Raw genomic sequence first — 17067 nt, 5'->3', positions numbered from 1 at the left:
GTGATTTTTAAAGCACACAACATCTATTTAATCTCAACAGTAATGCTGATTGAGAAAATAAGTATCTTTGTAATATTTCAAATCCAAAATGTAGAGGTTTAGATTTCCCCTCGTTTGATTTTCGGGCAAAATTGTTTTGTCAGTGTTGGGAACTAGTCACATTTAACATGTAATTTAATTACAAAATAAATGTAACTGTAATCCAAAATGTGTAATTAAATTACAGTTAACGATTACAAAGGGGGGTTACATCCGAATATTTTCTCATTTGAATCGTATTAATATGTTGCTTTGACTGTTTTTGATATGTACAATGCCTTGACAATCCGATTCTGATGGTTTTGATTGGTTCTTTTGTTGAATTTGCAGTGCACCACGTCTGCAAAGATTAATCCACATTGCCGCTAAAATCTTCAGGCTACAACATGTCTGAGAGTTGATTAATTGAATAATAGTTAATAACATTTGTTAGAAATTTTGAAAAGTAATCAAAATGTAATTTAATGTAATCAGCTAAACTGTAACTCCTATACTGTTTGTTACAGGCAGAAGTGTCTTAGGTCATTAGAATCTGTGGTTCACACTGGACAAAAAGCATGCAAAATGCATTCGAAAAAGCATTCGTCATCCTGCGAATTTTCGGATATTTTGGATTTAAAAAAAAAATAATAATAATAATAATTTACTTTTGCGAAATAGTTCAAGGTTATTTGCCTGATCGGGACCAAACCAGTGCAGGAAGTATTCACTATCTAGAGAGTGAATATCAATAATTATCAAAAAAAAAAAAAAAAACAGATGACAAAACTTTAGAAGGGGCAGGGTCGCTTTTACTAAAACCGCTATAATTTTTTAACCTAACTCAGTACACGTGTAAGAATTCAACCTTTGGTCAAATAAAAAAAATATTAAAAAATGAGCTTGGCCACTTGGTGGCGCTATAAGAGGGGGAAAAAGCATAAAAGCGGCTCTAATCGACTTGAAAATTGGTATGCAGTGTCTTTGTCCAAAGTGCCACAAGGGTCCATGAGGATGTTCGCGGATCTCAAAGAACATGGCCGCCATCAGCCAATGAATTTTGACGGAGGCCGATCGGAACGAAACTCAATGGGCATGTATGCTATTTTCAGATAAAGTAACTGAAATAGTTACACTACTTATTACATTTTAAATAGGGTAACTTGTAACCGATTACATTTCCAAAGTAACCTTCCCAACACTGCACTTCATGAGATTCAAATGCTTTTCTCTACAAAGCACTGAGGAAGTGAAGTACGATGTTTCTGAGCTAGAATCAGGAATGTCAACAGTGCAAAGCTTCAGTCTTGACTTTTACCCTACTAACAAGAGCAAAACATAAATAAAGCGTTAAAGATCTAGAACGTATGTTAAGCTTACATTGTGTTCGACAAAGATACACATTATGAGCTAGTCCCGAAATATCATCTTACAATCAGTAAGTGCAACGTCACCGATTGTTGTCAGTGAGCAACCCGAGCCACCTTTACAGAGGGGTCTATGGTCAAGACTTTGTCTCCACGTGAAATCGTACGACCTTGCAGAGCGGGGAGTCACTTGTACACATCGTTTACGAACGGTGCACATCTTAAGGCGTTATCAACAAGCTAATACTATACAAAAAATTATCTTCATATCTGTACAAGCATACAAACGTTGGATGATTGTTTTACGTGGTTTCAATATGACGGTGAAACATTTACCGTAACACTACAGGTGAGGGTAAATAAGTGCAGATTTCATTGCATCAAAGCGACAAACGTCTATGTTACATGATTAGATGAGGCTCTATGGAAGAACAACATGGGATTTTCTAAATGCAAAGACGAGTAGGGCATCTACACACCAGATATACTCTATAAATGTCTTTTAATTTTAACTGGGAACATGAAAAACATCACTGAAAGAGGAAAATGTAAGTGTCTTGAATCTAAACCGCAACACGCTCATTGTGGTTGTGCTTTTGGAAGTACTTTGTAAAATAAATTCCCAGTTTATTTCCACATATCCGACTCTTTCCAACTCGAACTGCTTTCTAACTATGAAAACTTTCATTTATCTAGTGTGTAGATGCCCTAATCATTACAAGGAGATGAAATGCTTTCAAAGGGATGCTGTACTTGACATATATGCAAAGGTGAGGTAAGGACATGATTTGATTAATTTTCACACATCCGTAAAGGGAAGAAAACACAGACGTGCACTATCTATAGGAATGTAACTTGTGCTTAACCCTTCTGTGCTGCTACCATTGAAGATACAACTTCAAACTGACCCTGAATGATAAAAATCACAGCTTGAGAGTCACATTTGACACATTACACACTGATCTTACGTCATTAACCAAATTTCAGAGTGCTGCAAGGGCGACGTAATTTTGTAGGCCAAAAACTAAAAAGGCAAAGTAGCACTTTCAGTTGCATCACCCTGAAGTTGCGTAGCAATGAAACCCTATTGTAACTGTTAGAATGGCCAAGGATCAGCAATCTCCACGTAAAACTGATTGGGCAGAGCAATCTATAAGTTGTAAAGACTTCAAACTTGAAGGGATGGTAGTACTCAATTGGCCTAACGGGGGCGCTACAGTGACCAAAATTACGAAATCGCTCATAGCTCCTAAATCGTTAGTTGCAGGCTCACGTGTCTTATGTCGTTGGAATCCATGGTTTAAAACACATGCCTCAGATTTTTTGCGAACTAGTCCTAGGTTTTTCGCCTAATCAGAACCAAACCAGTGCAGGTAGATTCTTTGGAAAGTGAATATCAATATTCTAAAACTAAAGTCAAACTTTGACTCTTTTGCAAAGGGACGCCAAAAGTACAACGGCACTAATTTTGAACGGAATGAGATATCTTCGCCAAACTCAGTACACATATGTAAGAGCTCAATCTTTGGTCAAATAAAAAAAACTGCCAAGCTTGGCCACTTGGTGGCGCTATAAGAACGAAAAAAGCATAAAGACAGCTATAACCATGCAACCATTAGTCTAATCGACTTGAAAATTGGTATGCAGTGTCTTCGTCTAAAGTGACACAAGGGTCTATGAGGACATTCGTGGATCTCGAAAAACTTGGCCGCCATCAGCCAATAAAGTTTGAGCGCCTATTAGACGAGGTTAACGGATGCCAATCAGACTGTAATTACTAGAATGACCAAGGATCAGCAATCTCCACGTAAAACTGATTGGGCAGACCCAACCATATATTGTAGAGACTTGAATCTTGGAAGGATGGTTGTACTCAATTGGCCGGACAGAGGTCGCTACAGCGACAAAAAAAATACAAAATCGCTCATGACTCGTAAACCATGTGTTTTATGTCCTTGGAGTCTATGGCTCATGCCCGACGACCATCATCCTGTGAAATTTGCGAAATTTAATTTTTTCGAAAAAAAACTTATTTTTGCAAACTAGTCCTAGGTTTTTCACCAGATCGGAACCAAAACAGTGCAGGAAGATTCTCTTGAGAGTGAATAATCAATAATTATCAAAAAAAAAAAAAAAAAAAACAACTTTTGACTCGTCAAAACGTTCAAAACGGGCAGAACCACTTTTACTAAAACGGCTATAACTTTTGAACAGAATGAGATATCTTCGCCAAACTCAGTACACATATGTAAGAGTTCAATTTTTGGTCAAATAAAAAAAAATGCCAAGCTTGGCCACTTGGTGGCGCTGTAAGAGGGGGAAAAATACTCGTAAAAGTGGCTATAATTATGCAACCATTAGTCTAATCGAAATGGTATGCAGTGTCTTTGTCCAAAGTGCCACAAGGGCCGCCATCAGCCAATAAATTGAGCACCTATTAGACAATTAGATGGTCATTTAGACAATTAGATGGCCATGTTCGACCCATGGTCCTAAAGGTCTGTAAGAATTTTGAAAGAAATCGCCCACTAGTTGGCACTAATGAGTTTACTAATGTAATCACAGGGTGTTTCAAATGCCCACACAATATTCATATTAATATTGACAGATCTCCTCATACTCAGCAACTTTGCCTCAAGAACCACTGCTGTCAATCTGTTCACTGAATATTCTCAATTATGTTAAAAATCCTACTTTTGCAAACTAGTCGTAGGTTATTCGCTCAACCTCTGTAAAACCATTGCAGCACAATTCTCTGGACTCTCTATTTCAATAATTACCAAAAAATGTTGAGTTTTACTATAACAGAGTCATTTCATGAAGAGGCGTGGCCAAATATACCCAAGTCTATAAATCCTAAATGAAAACTTTACGAAACTCTTAAATTCTTAACAAGCATGCAAACTTTCACGGATATTGGAACACAGGTGGTGCTATAAATGCTATAGAAATTCATAAAGATCATATTTCTATGGTAAATTACCTGGAACTGCCAAAATGCAAATTTAAAAAAAAAAAAAAAATCAATGATTTAACTGGTTACAAGCTTGCTAAATATTATATATAAAATACATCACTAACCTGTTTTTTTTAAGCTTTTACTTGTCTTGAAAAAGGCAGATGCTAACAAATACAGATTTTTCCATTTAATTTATAACCTGTTTTGCATTTTGCATTAAGCTTCATTTGTAAAGCTTATGATGAACCAAACGTGCAAGATTCCTAAACGTTTGCTGGTCACAGAACTTATTTTCTGCTATAATCCAAAAGCCCAACTGAAAACTCCTATTGGCTTTTTGCCGTGCGAATCAGGGAGATGCAAACCTTCAGGGTGGCCTTCAAAAATAAGCAATCACCGTAGCACTTCATCACAAATCTTCTACTATAATTTCTCTAATTCTAGTACTTAGGATGTCATGACTGATTGATGTTTAGATGGCCCTCAACAGCACAGTAGGGTTTTCAAGCCTGTGAGATACATGATGTGATGACAGTAAGAGCAATCCGGAGACTTGCAAATCTCCCAGTGAACAAAGCTTAATAAGACAGACCAGAGTAAAGTTAAGACATTGGGAAGGCACAAACATAGCGTCAACTTTCCTTGTTTACAGTGCACAGGATAGTAGCTCAGTTCTTAATGAAAGCGTACTCAGTCCATCTCCGCCACGAAGCTTGCAGATTGGAGATTGCATCTCGCCAAGAGACGGCTGGTAAGGCAGTGCATTTGAGAAGACCAAGAACAGTGCACCATTGCTGACAAATAAGAAAAAAAACAACAAACAGCACCAAATAAGCGACACCAGATAAGCTTCAGGATACGTGACGTGGTAGTGAGATAACTAACCGCTACCATAAAGGTCACAGAGCCTGTGGGTTACTAGAAACACACAGAACACGCAACGATATTGAACCTGTAACTGACTTCTGTGAACAGACCACAGACTAACTGGTGAGAGTATTGAAACTGCATTAGGGTGCTGACTGAGTCTCTACTGCATAGCTCATGCTAAAGCTGTATCATTTCTGCTATTTCGAGTCAAGTATTGCTTCATATCAAATCTAATACTTAAAATAATGAAAGAGGTCTTAATTTAGTATGATTTTTTTTTCTGTCTGTGAAGGAACAATGTAATAACCTAAACCAGCTGGAGCTGGATTGAGACCACAAGACCAAATCAGGCTGGTTTAAGCCATTGGAAAGATTTCAGTTTTTGGTAGATGACAGTTGTGGCCCTTTTGGAGAGTTCACATCAGGTTGAAAAGAAGTATAAATTATAATGAAGTGTCCTCTGTGAACTTAAAGGGGTCCAAAGTGCCACGATACGTTCTGGGACAAAGGGGACAGAGGAAGGAAGAAATAACATGAACTAGATTTGAGACCAGATTATAAATAGCGTGAAAGTGGGACTCCTTTTAAGAAGGAACAGGATGTCTTCAAACAAAATACTAACAGATGAAATACAACAGATGATGCTTGTGAAATGCTTCATAAATACAAACAACAAATGGATTTGAACCACTGTAGGGTGATCAAAACCAAATACTGTTATACCCGATACGCACATTGCCACTTCTTCATTTAGTTTAAAAAAAAACTAAAAACCATGTGGGTTTATACCAGGACTGGAACAAGCGGTTATGAACTTCACAGACATGTGGTATCGTTGAGGTTGGTGCAGTTTGGAGGAAGTCGAAATCTAACCGGTTGAATGCTAGCGCTACATTTATATAAAAAAATATATATTACTTCTTACCTAAAAGAAAAAAAAACAAACTCTTCTCTTAAAGCCTTGAGTGATAGTATGAGCCTAAACAGTTCAATTAAATCCTGGTCTAAACATAGGCAGCCCAGCAATGCCAAGAGCCAACAACGCAGAGAAATATCATGAAATAACTAGGCCGAAATGGAAATTAATATTTGCATTTGACAACAGTAAGTGGCATCAAAATATCGAGAGGGAAAAAGATAAGCAACAACGAAAAGCCAACAAAAAGTGGGAATGTCAGACTCTTTCTGGAATGCTGTTTTGAAATAAAAAAATGAGCTTCCTAATGTTTATAATATTTGGTCTAATTGCACTTAAGTCACGATTTCATCCATCTGAAAATGTTCAGTAACTACGAAAAGTCAAACTGCAGCATTTTCTCTTGGCTAATGTGTAAACAGTGTCAACCTTGCCTGTCAGTTTCTCGTGAGCCAAAAACCACCAACAAAACTGAATACTTCAAAACAACACAAACATTTTCCCTTCATTATTAAAAGAAAAAATAAACAATAAAACATATCTGATTCCCATTAAAGAGTCAGCGTGAATCAACTGTGAACTTATCTGTGCAATACAAGACCTGCAGTACAAGTACAAAAAAAAAAAAAAAGAAAATAGAAATCACACATGGGTAATATTGCCAAAAAGAGAGACAGAACACAATACTGTACAAGAGTTCACCAGAAACCAAAGAAGAAACCTCAGCACAGATTAGAAACTGTATTAATGACGCTCTTTCCAGAGAAGAGCTGTTTCGACATACGTTTTCGGTTCAACACTGATCCTAACCAGGTATGACGTGACAAGTTTCCAGTGAATCTGTCCATTAAAAAACTGAACGCAAACTTGCTGCGTTGCAATACCACAAAAAAAAAAAAAACAACATGTGAAAGAGAGCGTCTGTTGCTTAGTGCTTTTTGCAGATGTGACACACCGCAACTCAAGCATGACTTTTATCGCTTATATTATACCTGGTTAGGACACAATGTAAGGGGCCAGAGCTTTTCTAATAAGAATAAATCCGATCCTAAACATCAGTGTTTTAGAAAAGCCCCATTTTGAGGTGTGACTTCATATTAGTCATCTCTAAAGACACTACTGGTCAAAAAGAAGGTGTTGTTTTAGAGGTAATCGCATGCTTTGAATGAACCTGTAGCAACTGTTAGAATGAGGATTATCATAAGTAAAACTGCATCACCTTAGAAATCAAGAGAAGTGCAGGATAAAAAAAAAAAGAAACTGCTGCACACTGAACAATTCAAATACAAGGAGTAATCTTGTACGGGATTTAAAACAAAAAAGAAACAAGAAAATGTGTTCTGACACAACTATTGCTTTGATTTTGATAACTGAGCACGGTCAGTCCACACCCGACAGCAGTGACTCTACACTTGCATGTGCTAAACGCTTCCACGGGACGACTTCATTTAAACCTGCATGCTTCAGAGCAATAATCCGTTTCCACAGGAACAGGCTGTTCGCAAACAGCTAGAACCTGTTCTGCATTTGGTCTCAGCTTCGCAAGCAGGGCTGATTTTGGCTGACACCACATGTTGTCTCCAGGAAAAGGGCACAACAATGTAGGATTAAAAACAAAAGAAGTTAATCGACAGACTGAAGGATGCTTCCAACCATGAGGTACTATTTAGAGACGGCCTTACTGGGCAATGATAACTCCACCACGACTGGAATGCAGATTCAGAACTAATAACATCTGAGGAGTTGTTAATGCAACTGTTACGACGTGTGCTAGACTTCATCTGGAAATAGTTCCTGATTGTAGAAAGATTGTTGGATCAATTGATTGATTCTCAAACTGGGATTCCTCAGCAGAAGCACCCTGAGAAGAGGCAGGGAGAGGAGGAGAGTGTAGGAAAGTGAGGACAAACACCTGTAGAGAGAGACGCATTAAAAAGTCCAAGTTTTAAAAGCCTGACGGCGCAACGTTTAGAGAGAAAGAGCCTGTATTTTAGGGGGAAACAAAAAGTTGTTGAGCAATCCTCTTTTGTCTTTCTTTAAAATATATACTTATTATTACTGTAAAGGCTTGTCAAGACTCTATGGCTGTATCCCATTCTTATCCCTGGCCTTTCTGAAACAAACATCTACTCGAGTCATCACTGCCAGACATGATAGTTCACCCACAGGAACACGCAGACGACGCAGGCTTTGGTACGTGATTTACCGGATAAAGCTGCCCATGCAGATCATTGCGAACGCTGACTATGACCTGGCACAAAAGTCCTCTGCTCGAGACCAGAACCGAAGAGAAGGGGGCGGCGGGGGGAATCTTCCAATATGTGCAAAATCTCAAACATTCTGAGGCTACATTCTCTCTCCCTCCTACCACGCTCCCTCTGACACTTCGCTCCCATGGACAATCTCTTTTGTCTGCTACTTCCCGGCGTTTGAGCGGCCCTCGATCGACAGCTTGACCTCCTGAGGGATAAACGAAGGCCGAGAGGAGCCAGAGGCGGCAGCTGATGCTAAACTTCCCTCCTCATTCTTGATGTTGTATCTTTGGAAGCCAGGGGCAGACCAGCGCCTCTGGGACGCCCCTACGACTCCGCTTACCGGTGGAGCGTGACTATCAGTGTGCAAATAGTAGTTGCTCTGGCTCCGAGTGTGCTCTGCTGAAGTCCTGTTCGGTCTCGAAATCGAACCCCCGATCTGCACGGGCTCGTCCTTGTCCCGGTCCCTCTCTCTGTGGATACGCTCCATTTTTAATTGGCTTTGCGGCCGAGGGGTGTGCTGGGGCGCTGGGGGGCCCATGGGCTGAGGCGGGGCTCCTGACGTGGAGTTGACTTTGGTGGGAGTCCGGGTTTGAACTTGCTGTGGCGGTTTCTGCTGCGAAGCAGCTTGCTGCTGGAGCGTCACAGACACGCAGACGTCGCCCACTTGCAAGTGGTGGCAGGTGAGTCCGTACAGTTGGGCAGTCCGCTCAGGGCTACAAGACGACCAGCCCTGTCCAAAAACGAAAAACGGATGTTCGGGGGGAACATCTATAGTCACTTTGCTCTGCTGCTCCCCTACGTTGAAATGCAACGCCACTAGGCCGGGCCGCTGTTGACTAGCGCGGATGTCCACTACCATGCTCGAGTCGATCTTCAGCCCGCCGCTCATTTCTGCGCTCCGCACGAAGTCCTGAGTCTGCAGATCTTCCACACGTTTCAGCTCTCCGGTAGCCAGTTGGATGATGGCGCCTTTCATGAAGTGTGATGGAGCCTGTGGGAAACTACCGGGAGCTGGAAGCTGCTGGGAGGGCTGCTGCCCCTGTTGGGGAGGCGGATCCGCCACCGCCCGCTCCGGGAGACACGCTGATGCATCCATGGCTTTTGTATACGTAGCGGGAGAAGCAGAAATTGCTGCTGAGGCCACGTCGTTGGGTTGGAAATGCTGCTGCTGTTGCTGCTGCTGCGACTGCTGTTGGTGGTGATGGTAATCCAGGGGCACGAGAACAGGCTGCCCATTGGCCAAGATGACAGCATGGCCTTGTTGAACGATCTGCTGCTGATGTGCTCTAGATTCAGCAGGATTTGATGCATAAGATGTTCTGACTTCGCCCTGAGTCTCTCGAACCCTCTGAGAGCTTTGAGACAGGTTCAGAGGGACATGTCCTGCTTCTTTGCGACTCGTGCCATGGACAGGAGAGGCAAGTCGTCCGACCACCTGCTGGACCTGAAAAAGAACCAAATTAAGTTTTAGTATTTGGATGGAAATTGCTTTTTAGAAAGCACCGCAAGCTGGAAAATGACAAGTAGATGATGAGTCTGGCTTCATAGCAGATTCAACTATAAATCAAAAAACAATCTCTGTTGTTTCTAAGAAGTGGTAGCCTGGGTTACTCAATCCTCAACACACCCAAAAAACAGCTAATAAAGGAAGGAAGTGGTGTAACTGGTGCTGAGTTACAAGAATTGCCTCCAAAAAAAGGCAAAACTCTGAAAATGCATTAAGTAGTGATGAAGTAGGAGACATTCACAATAGTCACAAGTCTAATCTAAACAAAAAAAAAAGGTAACATTAAATACGTTTGTGGAAAATCTGACAATGTAAAGCTACTGAGAGTTAAGCTAGTTAAGCTTCCTGATTGGACTGATGTATAACATTGTTCAGGATGTAGATGATGGTTATCTCAATTAAAAAAAAAAAAAAAAAAAAAAAATCCAACTTCAATCCAAATATTGATATCTGGGTAATTGCAATAGATGCATCAAAAACATTTTAAAATGATATGTACAGTGCAGTGTTGTTAAGTAAAACGTCAGTGATTTAAATTAATCATCTTTAAGTTGAAAAATTAAACTTATTAAAACTAAAGCTGAAATAAATTTAATGAAATGTTAAATTAGAAATAAAAATGTGAAAACTAACAAAAATATGACATAAAAATGAAAGCCAATTCATTTTTATATACCATAACAGTATATAGTACAAAAATGACACTGGTATGGTCGGATCCAAATTCTGAAACCACACCTGACGAAAATTGAGATTCAAAATCGAATTTAGAAAATTTTCCATTCACCCCAGCAAATACATTCATTCATATATCACTTAAAAATTACAATATAAAACATTTAAAATGTTTTATTATTTATTTGGGTTCTCTCTATCTATGTCTTAACTACACAAAGATTTGATCTTAGTATAGGTCATATTTATGCAGAAAATGCATAATTGTTAATAATATTACAAAAAAAATGTTAAAGATAAACATTTTCACTGCTGTACATTTAGAGTTCAAGTCAAAAGTTTATATACACCTCTCAAAAAATACAAAATATTAATTGTTTTACTAAAATAAGAATGATTATACAAAATGCATGTTAATTTTTATGTAGTACTGACCTGAATAAGATATATCACATAAAAGATATTTAAATATACTTCACAAGAAAAACACTAGTTGAATTTAGAAAAATGACCTGGTTCAAAAGTTCACATACGCTTGATTGTTACCTGAATGATCCACAGCTGTTTTTTTTGTTTGTCCTGAACAGTTAAACTGCCTGCTGTTCTTCAGAAAAATCCTTCAGGTGTGTATTTGTGTATTTGCACCCTTTCCAACAATGACAACAATGATTTTGAGATTTTCTTTCACACTGAGGATAACAGAGGAACTCATATGCAACTATTACAGAAGGTTCAAATGCTCAATAATGCGCCAAAAGAAAAAAAAAAAAAAAAAAAAAAAAAAAGATGCATTAAGAGCCGGGGGTGAAACTTTTGAACAGAATGGAAATGTGTAATTTTTTTTTTTTTTTTCCCATTTGGTAATGCCCTTCAGAGGCTACAGAATATCCCAGAAGACAAAACAAGTTCAATTTACCCTGATCTTCAAACTGGCTCTTAATGCATCTTTTTTTTTCTTCTGTAGAATCAGTGATAGTTTAAACCTTCTGTAATAGTTGCATATGAGCATCCCTCAGTTGTCCTTAGTGCCAAAATGTGGATCTCTAAATCATATAGTCATTGCTGGAAAGGGTTCAAATACACAAATGCAGAAAAACCAAAGAATTTGTGGGGCCTGAAGGATTTTTCTGAAGAACAGCAGGCAGTTTAACTGTTCAGTACTCATAAACAACTACCACTAAACAAAAAACAGCTATGGATCACTCAGGTAACAACATAGTATGTAAGTGTATGTGTCATTATTTTCTCTTGTGGACTATATGTAAACATCTTTTATGTGAAAAATCTTATTCAGGTCAGTACTAAATGAAAAAAATAACATGCATTTTGTATGATCCCTCCTATTTTGGGAAAATAATTGACATTTTGCAGATTCTTCAAGGTGTATGTAAACTTTTGACTTCAACTGCAAGTGTTTGAATTCCAGTTTTCCCCACCACTTTTCAGCTTTTCTGCATTACATTCAACAGTCCTGCGATGTGGCAAATCAAGTCAACATGAAATCAAAACATCACCCTATTTACTTTCCTGGTGATACTGTAATAACTTGCTCTTCCTCTGAAATCACTTCCCCTTTTCAAATAGTTAGTAGGCACTTTTTAAGCAAACAATCCTTCCCTCACCTCGAGATCAGTGTCCGGTGTGCTGCTCTGTCCTGGCGACATTCTGCCCTCCAGCCTGCGGCTTTTCAAGCTCTTGTCTTGCTGGGGCTCGGGCGCAGCGGCCTGCAGCAGCCGTGTGCTTCTAGTCGAATAAACTACATCTTGATGGCTCTCCCTGCCTCCATGCTCTCTGTCCCCTCCATTCACCTCTCTCTCCTGCTCCATGGAGCTGCTGTGCAGGTCTCTTTGCGGTTGCACGCCCCTGACGGCGGGGTGGTAGTACAGAGCTCTCGGGCTGAGCTCGCCGGCAGGCAGCATCCCTACAGTCCCAAGCTGCGCTTGCGTCGCTGTTTGTTCAGAAGGGAGCACTAGAGGAACTCCCATTTTGGTGTACGCATGGGTCGAGACCTGCTGCTGCGGTGAGGCAACTCCTTCCTGAATGACTGATGGATACGGAACCAGGTGGGAAACGGGGTGCGGTTGGGAAATAGCAGACTGAGGTGGTATCAAAGGGCTGGGAACGAATCCCGGAGGCACGGCGTAGGGAACCGCAGCCCCGTACGGAGAGCTAACAAACTGCAAGGAGGAGTGAGGGATCTGGGCGAAGCCAAGCGAAGGGTAGGGAACACTCGTGTGCTGTAACACCGGGGAGGGAACAGTGTAGGCAGGTGAAATGTGGCTAAGAACAGGATGCAGACTGGTAGGTGAGTAGGTGCCAGCGGGCAGAGCTACTTTATAAAGCATGCTATACTGATCCACGGGAAGCCCAACGAGACCCTCGGCACCCTCCACGCCGTAATGCACACTCGGCTGGGCTCGCACCCACTCGCCACTACCTTCTCCGCTCGCTCCAGAGCTTTGTGAAGACGGGGCATCCTCACCTCCTCCTCCTGTACTGCCAATGCCGCTGCCTCCCGCTCCGCCGCTGATGCTACTGCTGTTGTTGTTGTTGGTAGAGGTGTTGTTGTTGTTGTTAACAGGGAGGTCCCGCTTCTTAGGAGGGAGGCACTCCTGGTTGCGCTCGTGGACTGGCTTCATGGTGTTTTGGGATGAGAATGGGCGCTGTTACTGAACAGAGGATGGGGCAAAGCCTGGCAGCCGCGGAAATAGCACCACTGGAATCAGCTCTGAAACCCTCCCGCTGGCCTCTTCCATCACCTTACCTAAATGCAAAAAGAAATCATGTTAAAAACGACATTTCTTTTAATGAATTATAAATGTTATACTACCAGTCAAAAGTTTTAGAACAGTAAGATTTTTAATGTTTCTGCTCACCAAGCCGGCATTTATTTGATCCAAAGTACAGCAAAAATAGTACAATTTTGAAATATTTTTACTATTTAAAATAGCTGTTTTCTATTTGAATATATTATGTAATTTATTCCTGTGATCAAAGCTGAATGTTCAGCATTATTACTCCAGTCTTCAGTGTCACATGATCCTTCAGAAATTGTTCTAATATGTTAAATTTTGCTCAAGAAACCTTTTCTTATTACTATCATCAATATTTACAACAGTTGAGTAAATTTTGCAGGATTCTTCAATGAATAGAAAGATCCAAAGATAAGCATTCATCTGAAAAAAAAAAACTTTTGTAACATTATACACTATACCACTCAAAAGATTTCTGTTTCAATAAATGCTGTTTCTGAACGTTCTATTCATCAAAGAAACTTCTAAAAAAACAAAAAAAAAAATCTACTCAACTGTTTTCAACATAATAATAGTAAAAAAAGTTTTTTTAGCAGAATATTAGAATGATTTCTGAAGGATCCTGTGAATACGTAATGACGCTAAAAATTCAGCTTTGAAATCACAGAAATAAATTACATTTTAAAACATATTCAAATAGAAAGCACTTATTTTAAATAGTACAAATATTTCAAAATGTTACTGCTTTTGCTGTACTTTGGATCAAATAAATGCAGGCTTGGTGAGCAGAAGAGAATTCTTTTAAAAAAACATTAAAAATCTTACTGTTCAAAAACTTTTGACTGCTAGTGTATATAGCCATTCAGATTGCATTTCTTAATTTTGAAAGGCTAACTCAGCAAACGGCCTTGTCAAACAAATATTGCACATTTTCTATACTTTCCAGATATTTATTAATAGCGATTTAGCAATAGCAATTTAGTTTGCATATCACATTTTTAAAGGACAATTTGTCAATTTTCAACTAACTTTGTATGGCAATGTTGGTAGTATATGGTAACAATGAACACTGGGTAATCTTCCTCTATGTTACCTGCACACAGATAATCATTAGTTTAAAAATCTCTGTGTTAGAAACTGAAAAATATAAATTACAGTTAAATAGCAATATTAAAACACACACACAAATTAACAATGCCAAAAGATACAAATAACAAACTACAATTAAAATGAGAAAAGTCATGTTAAAAATCCAACATTGCAATTTTATGAAGATGGTAAAAATGTCAAACTTGTCATTTGAAAAAAACACTGACAACATATTTTTTAAAGGTATGACTGTGTGCCATTTTTATTACAGAGCAAAATGTGGAAGTCTTTGAGTAACGTTAACCACAGGCCTTTTTTCACTCATCAAATCAAAAGTCACTTCTAAAAACCCATCGGAAATTACCAAGAAATCCACAAACCTTCCTTCCAGTTTGGCCTAAATACATCAATACTAGAAAACAAGATAAACTACACAATAAAATCATGTCAGACATTATTATTTCTTACTGTTAAAGGGAATTCTGTTTTCAGATAATCATACAAAAATTTTGAATTTCTATCATATTTTACTTTTAATCCCAAATTTTATTTTAATCCCTAACGTTGACATCATAGCCTAAAAATTAAATCAGTTCTAATATACTATGACTGTATTATAGAAAATAATATTATTTAATCATGCATCTCTCCCCAAAACAATAAATACCAAGCGCAGCAACAGCCATAACAGTTAACAGAATTAGGCCGAAAAGATAAAGCGCTCAAAATACATTTCGTCCAGACTAACAGTATTGCGCCCATGATGCTTTTATGATTCATACACGGTAGATTCAATAAAGAGAAAGAAAATGCACATTCAAGTGCAGAAATAAAAGAAGCCCAAGCCATTTCTGTCAACATTCTCTTAAAGAAAGACACTAGTTTCCATATACTGCAGTCCAAAAACGCCATATATAATTGCAAATAGTGAATTTGCATTTTTGTGTGTTATTTCAAAGATGGTATATTTTAATCTAAGCACATATAATGTGGTGTATTTCAAAGCCAGCTTTGATTTAACATATCTGACATAAACACACGGCAGACGTAGTTCTGATATGATTAGACAGAATATTGCCCCATAAAAGGTAATGAAATACCACAAAATCAATTTAAGGTGCAATTATTGCCTCGTAGCTAAATTTGATGCTACATGTCAGAGGGATAAAAACGCATTTGCCAATTTCTAAATATAGCAAACTCTCTTTTAAATAACCAGTTTTGTAAATCAAACAGAAGTCACTGAATAACTTGCAAAAAGGAAAAGTTTCTATGAAACGGAAACTTCGCCCTTACCCTCACACTATCAAACACTATCAGAAAAGCGAAAAACATTAAAAAGCACTAATGAGACATACTTAAAAACACAATAAAGCACCTTTACGTGTTTTGGTTGTCAGCAATCAGTTGGAGTAATGACATCCCGCTGAAGTGAATCGTGGCACAAGTACTGATGTTTTCATCAAGACTCAAGCGTTAGCCAGCTGCTATTAAACACTTTAACCCTGACTAGCCAGACATTTCACACGCCAAATATAGTCATTCGTTTGTATAAAAAAGTTTGGTGCGTTCGTTTCACCCCGTTAAACCTAATTTCGTCAGTCGAAGCGTGTTTGAAACTAAAGCAGGAGTAAATGAGAGGCTGGGATTTACACTGGACCGCCGCTAACGGGCTAATCGCTCTTCCCACATACTCAAACAGCCGCTTCTCCACCCGCACGCAACCGGCCCGCGGCAAAAACACTCACCTCCGCATAGCATCGTGTAGACGACGTGCAAAAATACAGACTCTCGGTGGAGTTCGTGCAATAAATCAACGGTTAAATATGGGCTGGTGATATCTGCCCATTCCAGAGGCCAGCAGACTCAAGCCCAGCGGCGCGCGCTGATGACGTCGTGGAGGAGTTGATCCGCGGCGCGTTCGTTTCAGCACAAATATTTTTGGAAACTTTTAATTTTTTAGGAACAGCTTATGGCTTATTTACTATTTTACTTGGTTTTATAAAATATATTTTATGTATAATATATTATGTAACATAAGTTAATACATTGTGTTATATTTTAAATATTTTATATGGAAATCAGTCGTGTTAATTCATTTACTTTTTCAAAATTCATTGAACAGGAGTTCATTTTAGATGATTTCACTACATTCTTGTTTTCTCCTCCCATGTTCTGTGTGATATCGATAGAGGGCAATGTTGAGCAGTCACTATATTGGGCCTTGAGGAGCCACACAATTAAATGGCTTTACTGCCTTTGAGATAAAAATATCCTTGCACTACACTGAGATGTTCAGACTTAAAGGCTAAAAACAACAAGACTGATCATAATCATGGTTAAGAGGTCAAATGTGTTAAGTAAGGGTTTTTTGGTCTCTTAGATGCCACAGGCTCTCAAATACTAAAATGTTAAAACAGCATCTATATATTTTTGTTTGTAAAGATCCTATTTAAAGTGAAAAATGATTTGTTTCTGTTACATTACATCATTACCTTTTTTCTACTGTTTTTGTATTCACTATAATACTGTACTGATGTACCGTTTATTTCCCTAAATCTATTTTTTATTATTTATTTTTTGTAAAAAAAGAGTGTTGACTGATTATACATTTCTGTTACATAAAATAAAGCTGAAATAACGTAAAATAAAATATAA

At 38.7% G+C, this 17067-nt stretch overlaps 1 protein-coding gene across 1 annotated transcript; it reads right to left on the bottom strand.

The window, feature by feature from the left end:
- Window positions 1-4: 4 nt before the first annotated feature.
- On the bottom strand, window positions 5-16280 carry atxn1l (ataxin 1-like). The gene is made up of 3 exons (XM_051114733.1): window positions 16158-16280; window positions 12190-13331; window positions 5-9829 (listed from the first exon to the last, which is right to left on the bottom strand). Exons 2-3 carry the CDS (start codon window positions 13204-13206, stop codon window positions 8546-8548), a joined length of 2301 nt encoding a protein of 766 aa, XP_050970690.1. The 5' UTR covers window positions 13207-13331; window positions 16158-16280; the 3' UTR covers window positions 5-8545.
- Between the last annotated feature and the right edge of the window lie 787 nt (window positions 16281-17067).

This window comes from Labeo rohita, chromosome 7, assembly GCF_022985175.1.
Source record: "Labeo rohita strain BAU-BD-2019 chromosome 7, IGBB_LRoh.1.0, whole genome shotgun sequence".
NCBI classification, from domain to species: domain Eukaryota; kingdom Metazoa; phylum Chordata; class Actinopteri; order Cypriniformes; family Cyprinidae; genus Labeo; species Labeo rohita.
Note: the sequence above shows the minus strand (reverse complement) of the source record. Positions and strands in the feature narration are given on the sequence as shown.

Coding starts and splice junctions, on each gene's coding strand:
- atxn1l (XM_051114733.1), bottom strand. CDS start 13,206: ATGAAGCCAGTCCACGAGCGCAACCAGGAGTGCCTCCCTCCTAAGAAG. Junction 9,830..12,189: donor CACCGGACACTGATCTCGAG/GTGAGGGAAGGA, acceptor GTTCTTTTTCAG/GTCCAGCAGGTGGTCGGACG.